Here is an 18,161-nt window from a genome sequence, read left to right on the forward strand (position 1 = left end):
ACTGTTCTGTTCATTACCTCCTGCTGAACTATTGTGTTATAACATTTGCATTGTGCATGCTCATAGTGCACTCATTTCCTTCTATGTTGTTTGTGTATGACATCAGATACATCTCACAGACAGAGTAGGAAATATTTAAGACAGTTTGGACATGACAGAGTAATAGATGGTGCTTCAGCAAAATCTGTGGATTCATTTTTCTATACGAGAAGCAAACATTCTACCTCCTCTCATGCAGCTAGTGACACCTCTTGTGCAGTCCTACTTATTATATCAGATCTAGTTCAGTTGGTCGATGGACTAAATTGTTAAAACTGACATGAAAACCACATGACAGCCAATTTAATTTGTCAATCAGTTTGAACAACCCAAATAATACCTACATACAAAACACAACAATGCTTTGGGGGGGGGGCAAGTCCCCCTGCACACCCATACCCCATGCTAATTATATACATACCAACTCTGAGATTGCAGTACAGTGGGGAAAAGGGCACATTACCAGATCCCCATTATATCACAGTCAAAACAGTTGACAAACTAAATTGTCAGTTATGTGGTCTCCACCATGTCAGTTTTGACAATTTAGTCCATTGACCAACTGAAGTAGGCACGTTACAATCAACCTCCAAAGTCACAAAACCTTGTAGAAAGATGTAATAAGTAAAAAAAATAATAATAATACATTCTTTGATGCACACTTCAGTGATTCAGATTCAACTAAATGTCTTCTGCTAACTAGAAACTGTAGAAATGATGTACTCCCATATCCAAGAGAAATGAAATAGTCCCATATCTAGGAGACCTTGACTATGGGAAAGCTTCCCTCTCCTTCCCAGCACTTTTTAACTTCCTGAAGCTACATTTCCCATGTGCTGCATTCATTAAAATAGTAACAGATAGACAGACAGAATGAGATCTTCAGTGATAGTAAACTCTCCCCATGTCCAGCAGTATATTCTGCTGTTGTTGCATTTAGTAGTTTGATGATCTCATTGTTATTTTAATGGCAAGTGATGCAGCAGAGTCCACTTCTTCCACTTGCTGTTCACAACAGGCCATCTATTTTTCCCAGATGACATCTAGTCTCTCTGTTCACTGCTGTACACAGCCAACCTCAATATGAATTCCGAGTGTTTGTGCACACTTGTGCAGGATCTGCCAGAAGGTAGGCAGTGAAGCGAACAGAGGACTGAGGCAGCTGCTATTTTTGGTGCATTAATGAAAAGAGTCAGATGGTGCAACGTACTAGACCTTTAAAATAAATGCAGTACTGGGTTTAGGGAATGGGAGACATTGGTGGTGATGAAGACAACAGAAATGTACAGATAAACATAATACTTGGAGGAGGGACTAAGTACTAGCAATGAATGAGGATCCATCCAGTCATGAAGGATCAACACAACAGTATTATAGATATATGGACTAGATAACAATACAATGGACCATGACTGACAGCACATGTGATTACCAGGGATTAGACAGTGTTTTAAGGAGGACGTATACTGAATGCACTTGGGAAGTGAATACCAAGTTGAACCAATAATGTAGTTTACAAGTATTAAATGCTGTCATTTAGTTTCCAAAACATATGTCTGAGTGTACTCAGGTACTCTTCAGGACATTTGGCATGTAGCCTTAATAATAAAATAAACCAGGCACAACAAACTTAGAAATAACAAACAGATAGACGAAACAGCAAAGCGAACTGTACGAAAAATTTAATAAACAGGTCCAACACGATATCTTTCTTTAAGCGCTTTTCGTTTGTTCCAAGTAACAAACTTCTTCAGAAGTACTAACTGACACAACTACAACCAATTAATACAAAAAAGTGCGAGAAAACAAAATCTAATTGATGATTAAGCAATTAAAATAGGAAATGTTACATTCCTTAAAAGTGAAAATATTTTAAAAAATGTTTTAAAAAATATACGCCAGAGGCATACACCTCCATATGAAAACTTCAAACAATTGATACACAATGTTTCATACTTCATCAAGTTTAAAAAAATAAATAAAAATGGTGATGGCATATGTTATCTTTGAAGATTTTTAAGTTTCAATATACTGGTAATTGAACATGCTTCATTTAACCCAGGATAGTTAAAGCCATTCAACTTGAGCTCCCATAATAGTTCAAGTTCTTCCAATTTAAAAGAAGTAGGACCCCCTCTCATATCATGAAACATGTTATTAATAACAAAAAACTTAAATTTGTGAGTCGGGTTATTATGAACATGTTTCGCCAAAGCGTTATCCATCTTATTGTGGGAAATGGCGTATTGGTGTTCATACACCCTGTCCCTGAGTCTACGTTCGGTTTTGCCCACATAAAATGCGGGACACTCAGAACATTTAGCTAAATAGACCAGAAATCTAGTGTTACAGTTGAATTTGGATTTCAACTTTTAGGTGCTTCCATTAATTGTAAAAGAGTTCGTACAGTCAATAAACCTACAATAATTACAACTCTCGCATTTAAACATACCTGTCACTCTAGAGATTGTACTATTCCATCTCTCAAGAAGGTATTAAAACATTTTTTTAAATATTTTCACTTTTAAGGAATGTAACATTTCCTATTTTAATTGCTTAATCATCAATTAGATTTTGTTTTCCCGCACTTTTTTGTATTAATTGGTTGTAGTTGTGTCAGTTAGTACTTCTGAAGAAGTTTGTTACTTGGAACAAATGAAAAGCGCTTAAAGAAAGATATCGTGTTGGACCTGTTTATTAAATTTTTTGTACAGTTCGCTTTGCTGTTTCGTCTATGTAGCCTTAATAAGCTTTTATATACATAACATTAATCAGTTTGTCAATGAACCTTATGAACACCTTTCCCGTTTTACATGAAATTGTATTTGGAATATAATAATCTTATTTTTTTTTTCATTCTCTGGAATGCAGAGCTTCACATGACAAGTAGCGACAGTATGAACAGAAAGTTCCCCAATAGACTGTTTATTGTACACATGTGCTTCTGGTCTTCTTTGAGAAATTGAAAGAATGAACTCCAGACTGCCCATAGGACAAAATATGAAAAACCTTTCAAAGTATATTTCATCCAGTGAATATACTCTACAGGGAACAGATGGCCACGTTTTGTTATGAAAGTTATCATTGCTCAAATTTTGTTGGGAAAGGTAGCCACATGTGAACAGTTACCATGGAGGAAGAGCAAAACTTTGTGTGGAGGGGTGGCCACATCCATATCCAGTAAAGTAACCTTCTTACAGGAAGATAATGACAGCAGTTCTTACATGTACTTCCTCACTATGTTATACTTTCATTGTATTTTTCACTGTTTGACAAAGTAGGATTTGAAATTCATGAAGTTGCTTTTTTTCTTTCCCATAGGAATGTTAAGCAATTCGACCTGCAATCTAACAGTAGAATACTGTACAACGAGAGACCATTCCCTTCTCTTTCATCTGTCAACATATGTACTTGAGTGTCTGTCCCTCATTAAAACTATCCCAGTACCTTAATTTCCACTCGTTCCTTATGAACTGATCAGGATGACTCCCACTTTGGGGGAATAAAGTTTTCTCATTCACTGTCCCCAAAATTTGGGATGCCATTTCCTTTTGCATACACAGAGTTTCATCCTGCATGACATTTCAGGCAGTGGAAACACTGCCACTTTCATTCTTTCCAAACTGCAGTGTTGCTTCTGCCATAATATTTTCCCTCATATTACCTTTGACTAACCAGCTTGGCTTTAAATGAGACTTAGCTTAAAATTGTCTGTCTTAGTTTAGGTGACAGATGCCCTCAACTACTCCCCTTTTTATCACTGCTTGTTGCATATATTGTAATAACTTCTTGTTTCCATAATCTCTTACTCTTTTCTCCATCGTCTCCTACAGATAGCTCACCCTCACTTAAATTTTTTCTCTTCCTTCTTGCATACTATAACTTGTTTGACTGTTCTTCTGTTATGATACAGGTGCTGTGTTTATTATTTTTTTGATCTTTTTATAAGTAGATCAGCTTTTGAAAAGGTTTCTTGTGTTCCAGTCTACTTATCCATGTAAAGGTAAATGAATGCGTCAAAGAACAATTGGTAATAGTGCAGATTGCAGTATCTATCTCTCCCTTCCTATACCTGCTTACCATTGTGTCTACTTCGGTCTTTTCTGCTGGTATATCCCTTAAAGTGTTTTACCAATGTCTATTAGTAGTTTTCCTTTCAAGACTATTAAAAAAATGAACACTGTATCCTAGTGAAACAGCACAAAGTGAATCCCGTAAAGGATACTTTTTGCAAAGACTGAAAAAAAAGACAGAACAACTCTTTACGAAGTAAATAACCAATTGTATTCCTCTCTGTGTGAATGTACACATCAGTTCCATGTCACTGAGAACACTTTACAATAACATTGAAGAGTACAGGAAGATACAGGGTAATATGATATAACCACATAATTCTGGAAAATAAGAAACAGAATAAAAATAGGGATCACATTTTATTTCTGTTTAGAATTTCTTAAATGACATGGTTTAATTTCAGATTTTCTGTGGCATCCACTCTAAGCAAAACATTTCTCACAGAAACCAAAGTAAACAGTAATGAAGAAATGGCACAAATTAATCTGCATCTGTGTATGTTTGATACATATATGTCAGAGAAATGTTCAAATGTCCCTACCCTTTTAGACAGCTATTTCCGCAAGATAATATAATGGGGAGAGGGATAATAATTTACAAATGCTACAGTGGTGATAAATAAAAAAGGAACACTACCTTATAGAAGTGTAGCATTGCTTTTGAAGAAAATGTATTAGTTATTCAGATTCAGGCAAAAGGTCACAAACTTGGTTTTGTAATACTAATAAAGAAAAAAAAGTAAATAAATCCTTATGGCAGAATGGAATGAAAATAATGCTTTATGACTTTTTGTTACAGTGTGGTTAAGTATATATTATTTTAGGGAACACTGGCAGTTACCAAGTAATGCTGGCATCCATGAGGCCTTCAGACTTTATATGACAAGAACTTTGTTTTCATTGAAAGACAGTTTACCTACAAATACTCATTGAAAACACTGTACTTTTTAGGCCCCCAACACAATGTACTGCACACTTTCTGAGGTGTGCATACACATACACACACACGCACACAAACATACATACAAACACATTCACACTTACACACATAGAGGATTTTCAGTATGTTTTGTTCTTTAAAAATTTCAAGATATTCCACAAACTTTTCAGTTATTAGTCTATATAAATATATATATATATATATATATATATATATATATATATATATATATATATATATATATATATATACATATATATATGTGTGTGTGTATGTATATATATAATTATTTATATTCTTTATATTTATATTTAATTAGTTAAGAGTTGTTTCAGTATTCCACTTTTACAACTTTTTGCACAATTTGGCTGCATGGTTCAAAGGGTTCAAACATTGTTTTTCTGTTTGCTTTTGTTTACCACCAGAACATATCATTTTACTTCTGGTAATTTAACTGGAAAAGTAAAGCAAAACCACATGCTCATAAACACATTAAAAGAACATCACAGTAGCACCTTGGAGGGAAAATGGATTGGGGAATGGCATTGTTACCCCAGCGGAAAGTCATTTTGGCTGTCTGAGAGTGGTCATTAGAACAAGACAGGAATCTGCTGGCTTTCAATATCCAGTCAACATTGTTATTTCTTTATCTCTAAACTTATTTTGTGTTTTATGGAATGAAATCTGTGATATTCTGTCCTCTGTACTGAAGTTCTCCAACAATAAAAATGTTTAATTAACAAAGTTTTTCCCCTTAACTGGTTCTTTTTTTTTCTCTTTATGCTCAGGCTATAAGCAGTAAGTCCTTCACATTTTAACATATTTTAAATTTGTATTCACTTTGAAGTTACTTGGTACCCTTTCATCTTTATATTTTCAAAATGAAATGTTCATTTGCCTACACATGCATTTTCCTCTTTTGTTGAAAAGTGCATTTTAGGTGCTTTCTTCAGTAATTTCTTAGTAAACATGTTTTCTCCTTTTCTTGATTTGCTTCAATGCAGCTAAGATGCACCAGTTTAAGCAGAAATAAACTGAACATAAAAAACAGATGTTGTTGTTTCTTGGGGAGGAAGTCATTCATTTGTTCAGTAGAATTGACCATTTTATAAATTTCATTTCAGACATAATATTCCTTGTCCTTGTTTTTCTTGCTTTTGCCTGTACTCTTGGCGGTATTTGTCTGCTTCTCTTTTACCACTGCTCCATTGCTTTGGGCTGAGTTGCTGATGTAGTTACGACTCTGGTCGACCTGGTATGATCCTTCATCCCGATTCCGGTATTTGTACATGGCGTAAAGTAGGATCAGAATGCACAATGCAGCAGCAGCTACAATACCCACTACCATGCCTGTTGTGCTGCTTGACTCCCGAATGACTTCCACAGCTCCAGGTGGGTCTCGATCTCCTGATCCTGTTGGATTGGCTGTAGGCAAATTATGGAAATTGGGGAAAGAGGTTATTCCAGGATGTCTGTGCCTAGTACTGCTTTTGTCATGATCAAGCAAAGTAGGATGTGGGGGAAGTAGGTCTGGGTAAGGTTTTTGATGGTCTCGAGTATTCATTTTTCCAGCTGGGATGTTACGGATCAAATCAGATGAGGTGGTAGACATCAAAAGTTCAGGGGAGGAAGAGGTTGCTGCTCCGGACCTGCTGTTAGGCCGGTGTCCTCGGGATAAAAGGGTTCTGTCTGTGACCAAGGGAAAAGTGGTATAAAAGTCTTCATCATCAGTAAGGGGAAGGCTAGTGTCAAAGACTTCCCCTGAACCAAAACCTGAGACCTCAATTGCATCATCACAGTCACTGTCATCCTGGTCAGAAAGACAGGGTGGCTTTGGGTTTGAAGTCAGGGTGAGGGAGTCTTTAGTAGTCTCTACCACAGTGAGGAAGGGACGGTATGTAGGGGGTGGGGGAATATAAGAACGTGTGGCAATTGGTGGGGTATCTAATGAATCTTCAGTTATTATAGGCAAAATTAATTCACCTCCTAGGATAAAGAGAGAATAAAAATCCATTAGTAAATATGCAGTTACTTACAACTTCTAAATAACAAAACACACACTAGACAAGATTGTATTTAGCATAAACTGTCTGATGAGATTAACTTGCTAAATATATTACTTTTAAAAATAAGTATATCTCTTTGTAATATATTTTCTTAATTCAATATATATCATCTAGCATTCTGTACTAAAGAAAACAGAACATATAAAATAGAAACAGTATTCATGTAATACAAATTTAAAACAACTAACAGCAGAATTAAATAACCTAAAAATTCCTTTCTCTTTTCTTGGTTAAAAAGAAGATAGCATACCACGGAATTCAGTCAACTTACATCAACAAATTGGCCGTGTGATTTTAGCATGAAGAAAAAAATTACAAAAGAAAGTTGTGTAAGAATGTTCTCTGACAAAACAATTTTGTTACACTTTTCTTTGTCGTGAGGATAATCAAAACTATTTTCTTTGTTTTTATAAACAATGCTGATTAAAAAAAAACAAGAAATAAGGATAAAACAAATTCATGTCCTTTTCATTAGTTTTGCTTTCTATAACACTGGGGAGATAGGGAATTTGAAAGTAGATGTGATGATGTGAGATTTCCAGCAAAAAATGACAGTGACTCACATCAAGAATTCTTCAAATACTTGTACAGTATCATGCAGTAACTTTTACAGAAATTGTTTAAATTTTCATCTTATATAAATTTCTTCACATAACAGACTACACCAGTCTTCCTACTAGAGCTGTTAGCTTCTGAATGGGATGTAAGCCCCAAATCTCATGTGTGGACATAACTAAATTAAAAAGTATGGCAAATGCTAGAATTGCACCAGCTCCATTCAGATTTACTGATATAATTGGTAATATAATTTGCCTGACTAAAAGTACATGTACTTAATTTAGAAAACTTAGTAACGACTAAGGTCTTCTAGCAATCCTTGGACTACAGGGCTTGTTAGGAATGAATGTCATTTGAAAATACTTTTTTAGAGTATGGGAAACACAATCTCAAGTAGCATGCATTAAATGAAACTGAAGAAGTCTGCCTTTTGTTTTGCCCTTTATACCCAGATTTTGCAGAGTGTGTAATTATGCCAGATACAATTTCAGTAGAAATTTCATACAGACTTTACCTCTCACAGAACTTTCTAAAACAAACAAAATATTGAAACATGTTTTGCAGTGGGATGTTTTACAGATCCCTGAATTTCAAGAGCAAAATTTAATTTTGCAATATTTTAACAACTAAAATATAATCTAATATCCATGCCAGAAAATATTGTTTTAAGAACATATCCCTATGCCTATTTTTATTAAGACTGCATTATGCTTAAAATATCTCAGTGCTTCAGAGAGTCACTGAATAATAAAAAGAAAATAAAAGAATGTTCAGACTGTGGCTTGAAGAAAGTAAGATGACATATTTTTCAGAATTTAAATAATCTAGCAGACTGTAGTAACTTTTAGTACAATTAGTAAATCTGAACAATATTTTCGAGTTAAAAAATACTCTACAGCAATGGACCTTCCCATCAAAACTATCACAACTAATTTCTGAAGTACACAAATTGTAGGTAGTATCAACATTCACAACTATTCAAAGCAGCAGTATCTGTATTCTTTATAAAGTTAAATACTTTTGCATTACTTCTAAAATACTACTTATCAAATCAAACAGGTGAATAGGTATACACTAGGCTAACAAATATCGGAGTTTTTATAAGCCTAGTCAAGCAACTTAGTCCTATTGTGTGCCCATGAGTATCTATTTGGAGGGGCATGCTAGTTAGTAGGTTGCTAAAGGTTTCCTGTGGCTGGTATGTCAGTTATGGAAAATTTTCTATTGGCATTTATCTGTCTGTCAGAGACACAGGAGCCAGACCAGGGATGAATTTTTGATTTCCCAACCACTAGATATGGTTACGTTTGAATGGGGTTAGGGGTGAACTTTGCTTCTCATGGATGAAGAGCCAATTCCAGAGCATGGGAATCCTTTGAGGCACATATCTGTCTTATTGATATGTTCTATTTAAATCGCAAGCAAAATGTAAATACTTGGATCTAGTGCTATTCATTTTGTGGATGTTCAAAATGTCCATCAGGGCAGGATCTGAGGATGTCTTATATGCCAGGAATAGAACACCTTTCAGTAACCTGTTAGAGACTGAGTATAGAGATAGGGCTTTAAGGGTATCTGTGTAGGATAATGTGTTAATGCCATGGATTCTCTTGGTAAGAAAACTTCTTTGTGCATTCCAACTGATGCATATGTCTGGTCAGGTACATGCCACAGGACTCAGTGATGGGTTTGAAAATGGTTGAGTAAGGTAGTAATATAACTTCTTTAGACCTAGATGGCATGTGGGCAACACAGAAATATTTTCTGACTACCTTGGCTACATGTTGATCAAAGGCTAGATTACTGTCTACAGATGTTCCTAGATCGTTAACTGCTGGGTCAGCTTTTAGGGATGTCTTATTGATGGAGTAATTAAACTGGGTGGACTTTTTCCCAAAAGGCATGATAATGCACTTCTTGGCAATTTGTTTTAATCCCTGGTTTTGGTACCAGTCATTTGTCTGTGTTAGAACCTCTTGCAGGATGTTAGTATCAATGGAGCAAATTTATGATAGCTCCCAGTTTGCAGTCATCAGCAAACGTGGTGAGCCAAATGTCCTTGACATTTGCCTTGATCCCCAAGACATAGATGCCAAACAGGAGTGGGCCCTGAGATACTCTAGACCCTGAAGTACTCCACTGCTGACAGGTCTGTTAGAACAGGTGGTCTCACCAATCCTGACGTCTTGGTTCCTATCTGTGAGTCAGCTGGCAATCCAGGGAGTTATATAAGGATTTATGCCTAGATTGGTGAGTTTGTCAATAATACCTGAGTGGGGTATTGTATTAAATGCCTTAGCCAGGTCTAGGTAGGTGATATGAACTGCTTTTCCCCTTATTTATTGTCTTGGTGGCCCCCTCAAAGAATTTTACCAGGTTAAGTAGGCATGACCTTCCTTTGACAAAACCAAACTTGGATGGGTTCAGTGTTTGCAGGTTGCCAATGTCTTTCTTAGTCATTTCTATGATAATTTGTTCCATGGCTTTGCATATTAGCCTACTCAGAGTAATGGGTCTGTAGTTCCTAGGGATAGTTGAAGGTCCACCCTTGTAAAGAAGGATAACCATAGCAGTCCTCCATTCATGTGATATGTAGCCTGCTTGAGGCTGTAGTTGAAAGGTGACTCAAGTGTTTCTTATAGATCATGTATACTTAAAATTAATTTCCTCTGTCCACACTTAAATTTGCAAATTTTGTTGCTTCATATCAAAATATTTGGCAGTACTAAGAACATTTTTGAAGCTGCCTGAGCATCTAACAAACAGCAAATGCATCGTGATTAGCATCTTCAGTGTTAACTGGTCTGTGGCTACACAATTATGTTCTTTAAGAGTCCATTTTCTATAAAGTAATCTCCTCTGTCTGTTTCACTTAACCATCCCAGCCATGTGCTTCTGTCAAAAATGTACAAATAATGGGTTCAGAATGTGTGCAGGCAGTTCAACAATAAGCCATCTCGTGTCCATTAATTTTGTGTTATACCTTTCATGGTGACTAAACATCCCATTCTGTGCTAAAAATACAGCACCCAGAAATCACATTGTAAAACTAACTAATGCACTGCATTCAAAATATGCCAGGAATGACAAATGCCTCATCTGTCCTGTCTCCATAAATAAGCTAGAATTAATTGATATCTAACTTTTGTAACATTATTTAACTGCAGCTGTATGTCGCCATTGCATTTTCATGGCCTAGGGTTTCCTGCCCACCTAGGCATTTCCCATTCTTTATAATCTGCTTCGCTTAACAAACCAAACCTGCTACAAGAAATAGTGTAGTGAATTTACTTATGAAAGGAAGTCTTACACTGCTCTTTGGTAATCAGTATACCTATACATTTTTGCTGAGTAAGAGAAACTGCCTCAGATCAATCCTTCCTCCTAAAGACTAAGCTGATTAACTTAACTTCTAATCCTGTACTTCTCTAGATAAAATAACATGTACACTTGTTGACAGATATATAGAAGTTTAGCTGCCTTCTCCAAACATGTATTATACTGAAACTTTTATCCACTGTATACTGACATGCTAGTTACATTTAACAATGGGAAATAGGAAATTCACCCCAGGGAATACTTCTGTCACTCTGCTCGACAGGGGCACAGGAAAATAATGTTCTTGGGTGGCGAAAGCCAGGGTACCTTTTTGGCTAGGCTTATATAGGCCCTAGGGCCAATAGCTTAGTACCTACTTATGAACCTATGAACAAACTGGGTACTCCAGACACAGTAACACCTACTAATCATAGTATCAGTCTGCAGTTGTAAGTGACTACTGCCCACAATTGAAAGCATTAAATGGGAGGTAGCTCCATGACCAAGACGAGTCCAGCTAACCAACCCATATTAGTCAGACTTTAATTTTGTTTATTCAGAGTTGATTGAGCAATCAAATCATCAGTTTCATCCACTCCAGGTCATTTAAGGGACAGCATCAGTATGGGTTTAAACCAAATTTGATATTATTGACTAATCAAATTTTGTTCATTCACTGAGTCTGGTAATTTATTACTTCTGAATAGGTATCTGCATTCCTAGAAAATGGCACACTGTTAATTTAGCTATGTCCAGACATCTTTATCATTAGCTTTCTATGTGCAATCCAGAAGCTATACATTTTCAAATTATTTCTAGCACCCATCTTAGTGACTCATTTAGATAACAAAGTATACTTTTTAGAATGAAAGACAGTGTTTTAGCTTTATCAGTTTAATACAGCAGTCCCTCCAATAGATATATTGAGTGTGCTTTGAAAGATTATATATCATAGACCAAAACAGACTAGTACACATGCTTCTTAGTTCAGAACTATGGTTGAACACATCAGTTTAGTTTCTAACCTTAAATTCTCACTTGTGGGACTGCAATAAACTCTTGCAATGCCTGAAAAATATGGATTATAGTATGAGCAAAGTACTTTAAATTATGCTTGAAATTCTTCTTAGTAGCAGTCATTCTGAAGCAAGAAATGTTCTTATTTTAAGTCAGGAAACAATCTGTTCAGTAATGTAATCTCTTCCCAGTTATCAAATTATCATGCACTTAGACACAAACTTAAGAGTCACGATAAAGGAAAAAATAGTCATTAAAAATGCATGAATCTGTAATTCTATTAGACAAACCCTTTTTTTGGATTTGGAAAATAGCTAAGTTTTTTTTTTTGGTTGTATTCCTAATACTGCCTATAGATTAAAATATCATTACTCATTATAAATGGGACACCCCGTCAACACATAATTCAGAAGCTACACATTTAACACCAGACTGTTACTCTGAAACAAAGTACTGTACTGTTTTCTCAGGTCTATATCATAACATCGAAGTCTTAAAACTTCGAATGTTATAATATCGAACCCTATGCACCGAACGCTGAAAATAGCGAAGCTGCAGAATATCGAATACTTTCCTAGGTAAAGTATTCAGTGGGCTGTTTCTGCAGCTTTGCTATTTCCTCGACTGTGGAGTGAAGGTTACGGTCCAGGTTAAGGTAAGTGTGCGAATGAAGGTGAGTGTGCAATAGGGACCTTAGGGTTAGGAAGCAGGTAAGGTGAGTGTGCGATAGGGACTTAAGGGTTAGGGAGTGGGTAAGGTGAGTGCGCGATAGGGACTTTAGGGTTAGGGAGTGGGTAAGGTGAGTGTGCAATAGTTAGGGACCTTAGGGGTGAGTGTGCAATAGTTAGGGACCTTAGGGTTAGGGCTGGGTTAAGGTAAGTGGATAACTAGTAGTGTATGTATGGTTTAGTGTAGCATTTTGTGAAGTATATGTCTGTGGATTATTTATTTTGGTGTGCTTGTGTTGTGTGTATGTTTGTTGGAACAGCAAATTTTTTCCCTGGGAAAAAATTTGCTATTCTGACTGTTTGATTTTCTGGTGTTTCGATCGAATGGGTTCGATATTATAACATTCGAAGTTTTAAGGCTTCGATGTTATAATATAGACCTGTTTTCTCTATGGCACATTACAATTAATTTGACATTAACTCCCAACATCACAATATAAATTCTTTAGTGGTAGCGGATCTTTACCTTGATGAAACTATATAAATTTTTAACTGCCTTTTCATATATACATTTTCTCCTTGAGAGCATTAAGATTTGAAGTACATCTATTAGTATGCCATCAAATGGTGAAACCAAAATGTGTTTGGCCATACCATAACAAAGTTATTATTATTTTCAAGAAGTAAGTATGACCTGATCCACACTTTCCATCCATCCCATCTGGATTCTACAGCAAATCTACTATCTTTACTTCCTGCCTTTCTACTTTATCTGCTCTATACAAATATGGACTGAGACTGACACACTTTTGTAATCAGACCCCCCATTTATGGCAACCTACTTGTCCTTTGCAATGGCTACATAATTATTTAAATATTTGAAATTTTTTGTTGGGGATGGAATTCATAAGGTAGATGACCACTGCAAACCTTGTACCTGATTTACACAGTTTGGTATTCACTTTGTAAGCTTCATGCATGTTCATACATGTTGTGTAAATGTGGTACTGACTGTACTGAATAAACTCTACCCATTATTTAAGCATAACCTGAATGAGCTGGTACTGGGATTTGGTACTTGATTCTGGTCTTGATATTTAATGAATTATTATGATAATGAGATATGATTCTGAAAATTTACTATGTGGAAACTAGATACACACACGTAAAGTAACATATATTTCTGTAAGCTCCATTGCTGGCTTGCTTGATTTCATTTGAAAATTCACCCTCAAGGGTTTATTAAATGACAAAAATGAGGTATGCTACAAATGTTTTTAAGAGCAATTGTATTTCATTTCATAACTGTAAATTAACTAGCATCTCAAGGGTATGGGGAAGTTGGACTTCCATTCTTCAAAAGGCAATCAGCTAAATCATTTAGAATTAAAAAATGAATACCTAATTATGAGGACGTTTCAGTTGGTACCTGCTGTTTCAAACTGGTGTGTGAACAACTGACTTGTACATTTTAATGCTACAAATTTGAATCCGTGTAACTACCTTTACTCCATTAAGTGACATTTGTTCAGTATTTTTTGTTCCTGAATTATATAGTTTGGTACATATCCTACCTCAAAACTATGCTTCTACTTATAGCCTCTCCTGATCTGAATAATAACTTGATCCTTATATTATTTATCAAAGTAGTAATGCAGTACTTAATGTGCTGGGTTTGTTGTATATACCAAATGCCTCACACATCTCTTCTTATCAGCTATAACCTTATAATTCTAACTTGATCTAAGTAATTTTACTTGTTGCAAACGTTTCTCATTTGCGATATCTAACAATTGAGGATTGGAAAAGTTCAACGTTCATGTAATTCTTGAAAAGTAAATACTGCCTAAATTTTTATACTAGATCTTTTCTTTCAAGTCAAACTATCAAGCTCATCAAACATAAAATAAGGAAAAATTATGTTTAAACCAGTACACCGAATATGTAAATTACCTTAAATGTCTACGAGTTCTTTAACGTTGGTTTTTCATGAAATTTCTCCTGGTGGTTTTCAAAATGGGTATGCCCAAATGAACATTCCTTATTAACAAAAACAAATAACTGACTAAATAAACATAAAAATTATTCATTCACAGACCTGCCTGCCCTAACCCTAACAATGTACCTTACTTAAAAAAAAAATCTAAAAAACACTACTACAAAAGACAGCTAAGACGCTCACCACATGCACATACACACAAACACACCCTTCCATAAAAATGCACATACACACACACACAACACTGAATCTATTCCCTAACTTGACCTTAAATCTAACTCTCACACATGACTAAATCTATTCCCTTACCTGAACCTTACTCTAATCCTAATCTGGAAACACTTGCACATACACGAAATCTATACCCTTATCCAAACCTAACTCTAACCATAACAGACACATACTTAGATACAAACTCTCAGCCACTTACTTTTGATAACCAAATCAGGAATCACTCAATCAGACATTCTCATAAGTTCCCATTCACAGAGATGGCACTACAGTTCACTCTGCAAACCAGACAAGCATTCAACCAAATTAACTATAACCATATGCAGTCTCTCTCTCATATATATATTTATATATATATATATATATATATATATATATATATATATATATATATACACACACACACACACATACACACACACGCATGCACACACACACACAGATGACACAGACCAGCTGGGGGAGGAAGACACAAATGAGTCACCCTAATATTTAGTGACAAATTTTGTTTCATCCAGAGCTCTTCAAATCTCAAGCATTCTAAATGTGCCCAGCATTAGCTTTAGAGATGCCCATTTGTTCAATATCTTAATAATTTTCTTGCATGTGGTTCATGATGGCCAGTGTTTGGGTATATGCCTTCCACATGTATTGCATTGCAGGGTTGAAGGCATTACAGAACCTCTGTTTGTGTGAATGCTCTGTGCACTTTATTGTGGAGTTTATCCTTGTATACTTTTGTGAAAACATGGCGTTATTAGTGTAACGGGTTTTAGGGTGGTTGCTGCCCACAAGGAGTACCTAGGAGAGCTTTTTCCCTTCCCTGCAAAAGCACTCATTTTGATCGTTGACCATTTTGATTGTTCAGCTTAATTGAGGTTTTGATCAGCTATGAATAAACACTAAGAATGTAATCAATCTTTCAGGAGAGTAGTGGAAGCTAACTTAACAACATTGCAAACTGATTGCATTGCCTAGTGCACTATTTCTGTCATGAATTACCTGCTATGCTAAAAACCCACCTGCAGTCCACCTCCTGTCACTGCATATTTGTATCTAAGTGTGCGTCTGTTATGGTTAGAGTTAGGTTCGGATAAGTAATTTTACACATTGCACAGATATCCTGAGTATCATGTTTCAACATAGTTTCCATATATCCATATTTACAACATATTCAATGTGAGGATGGATAAAAAAAACAAATCTTCTATAACTGCAGCCTGTGAATGCCTACTGTGGCCATAGAGAAGGAAAGTACGAAGCTGCAGTGCTTTTTCTCAGTTCTAAATGCCATACTCTACAAGAAGTTATAGTATCAAATGGAATAGTCATGTATGTAACAGCAGTAAATGAGATCTGCCCATTCCACTTGATAGTATTACTCCTGTTGGCCTGTTTTTGTTACTTGAAGAACAGCTTTGGGACTTGTGTTGACTCATTTAAGTCATTACCTCTGATGTCATGCAAAGTATAAACATTTATTTTGTTAAATTTCACTTACTCATTTCCTTGACAGTATAATTTTGCTGAGCTTCCGAATAGAAATTCAGTTGTGCTGCATCTATTTTTTATTTTGCCAAGTTGCATGTTACCTTTTCCTTTTTATTCAATATTTATGGGAATAAGACCTGGCATCTGTACATTCCTATAACTTGTCTGATATGTGTTGGTCGCTTGAATGAAACTCGCAGGAAAAGGCAGCGGGCATTAAGACCATTCAGTAATCCAAAGTTCCCCAAACTGCTGAGTGCCTACCAATACCACAATGTAGCATGCTGCTGTTCCTCTCTAAGTATCTGTTGCCATGTAAAGTGGCTAGAGGACTCTGTAAGGTCCCAGGATACAGTTTCAAATTTTCACATGTCAAATTGTCATAATTATTTTTAATTAATTAATAATCTTTATGTTTTTCACTGATATGTTTATGAAATTTCACAGCTTTTCCTGTCGAAGTTGATAATAGAATTTCAGGCCTAAACCCGTTACAATGCTTCAAGTACTTCCTGCTAGTAAACTCTTGTTTTATTGTTCATAGATCATCTTGTCAAAAATCTGATGACCCCTGGATTTAATAATGCCTACACTAAGTGCACACCATTCTGAGTGAACAGACAACACAGACATAACTCACACCTTCTTCCTCCTAATTTTACTTTTCCTACTGATATTCTTGCAGGTTTAAATACTAAGAGGGATTCATAAAGGTTACCACAAAGCATAGACTACATGTACACTTTGTGTAATCTTTCTGATAATGTGATAAGAATGTTCTTGAATCCACATTGTGTACACTTAGTGTACACCTAGTGTCGGCATTCTTGAATCTGGCCCTTTATTTTCCTTGCTGTTGTTACTCTTTGCATTTGTTATTGATGGTACCGCAGACCGTTGTGTGTTTTTTGGTATGTTAGGGTTTGTTCTCCTGTGTCAAATCCTCTTCTGGATAACTGGTTTTGTGTGGCCACCCTTGCACCAAAACAGAATAATTTTCATATGTGCGCTCGTGTAAAGAAAATCTCTCCAAACCGTAGACAGGACAAGAGTATTGACTATTTAGGCAAAGCGTGTTTCCCCTCCAAGTGTGTGATTTATGTAGAAATTTCTTCCTCAATGGCCCAACATACACATTTAGATTACTGTTGCATTTATATAGGGAATCACTGTCAGCTCGGTCTTATAGTTCAAAAGATTCTGATAAACATTTTACACCTTCACACTTGAGACCAGCTTCTACCTTGGCCTCAAATCCCTCAAAACTGTTTGTAATGGAATATCTTAATAGAGCAGTAAGGTTGATAAGCAACAGTAAATTCCTGCCCAGTCTCTAACATAGCTTTAAACATAGGGAACCTATTTTTAAATAGGTTCCAATCAAATTTACTGAAATGCATTTATGTCTTATTACGATTCAAATTACGGAAAAAATGAAATATGGGGGGGCAAATAACTCTAACTAAGGACATGATTCTTTGGAGGTAGGACACAGGATCTGAATTGTTTTGACATAGTAAAGCCTTATTAAGTTAAATTGTATTCGCTGCGAAAAAAGAAATGACTAGAAAATGGAAATCAAAATCTATACCAGCTATATTAGAAGTATTGAATATTGTAAAATAAATAAAATAACTGGAAGTGGCATCTTTTGAAAAGGCTAGGGGTGCATTACATAGAAATAAATTGAATTTGTGGGAACAACACATGCAGATGTTCAGGAGGAGGAGGAGTGAGGTTTAAAGGAAGGCATGAATTAAG

General features: G+C 35.7%; 1 protein-coding gene across 5 annotated transcripts in view; it reads right to left on the minus strand.

Annotated features, from left to right (window-relative positions):
* Window positions 1-5,318: 5,318 nt before the first annotated feature.
* LOC122805673 (neurexin-2-beta-like) overlaps window positions 5,319-18,161 on the minus strand; it is a 1,444,051-nt gene continuing 1,431,208 nt past the window's right edge. For 3 of the 5 annotated variants that reach the window (XM_044075998.1, XM_044075999.1, XM_044076000.1), the window contains one exon: window positions 5,319-7,038. In XM_044075998.1, the coding sequence (XP_043931933.1) occupies window positions 6,173-7,038 (866 nt within the window). In that variant the 3' untranslated portion in view covers window positions 5,319-6,172. The remainder of the gene's footprint in view (window positions 7,039-18,161) is intronic. The other 2 variants (XM_044076001.1, XM_044076002.1) reach the window with 1 other exon arrangement.

The sequence above is a fragment of the Protopterus annectens genome, chromosome 6.part1 (genome assembly GCF_019279795.1).
Source record: "Protopterus annectens isolate FY-2018-M chromosome 6.part1, PAN1.0, whole genome shotgun sequence".
NCBI classification, from domain to species: domain Eukaryota; kingdom Metazoa; phylum Chordata; order Ceratodontiformes; family Protopteridae; genus Protopterus; species Protopterus annectens.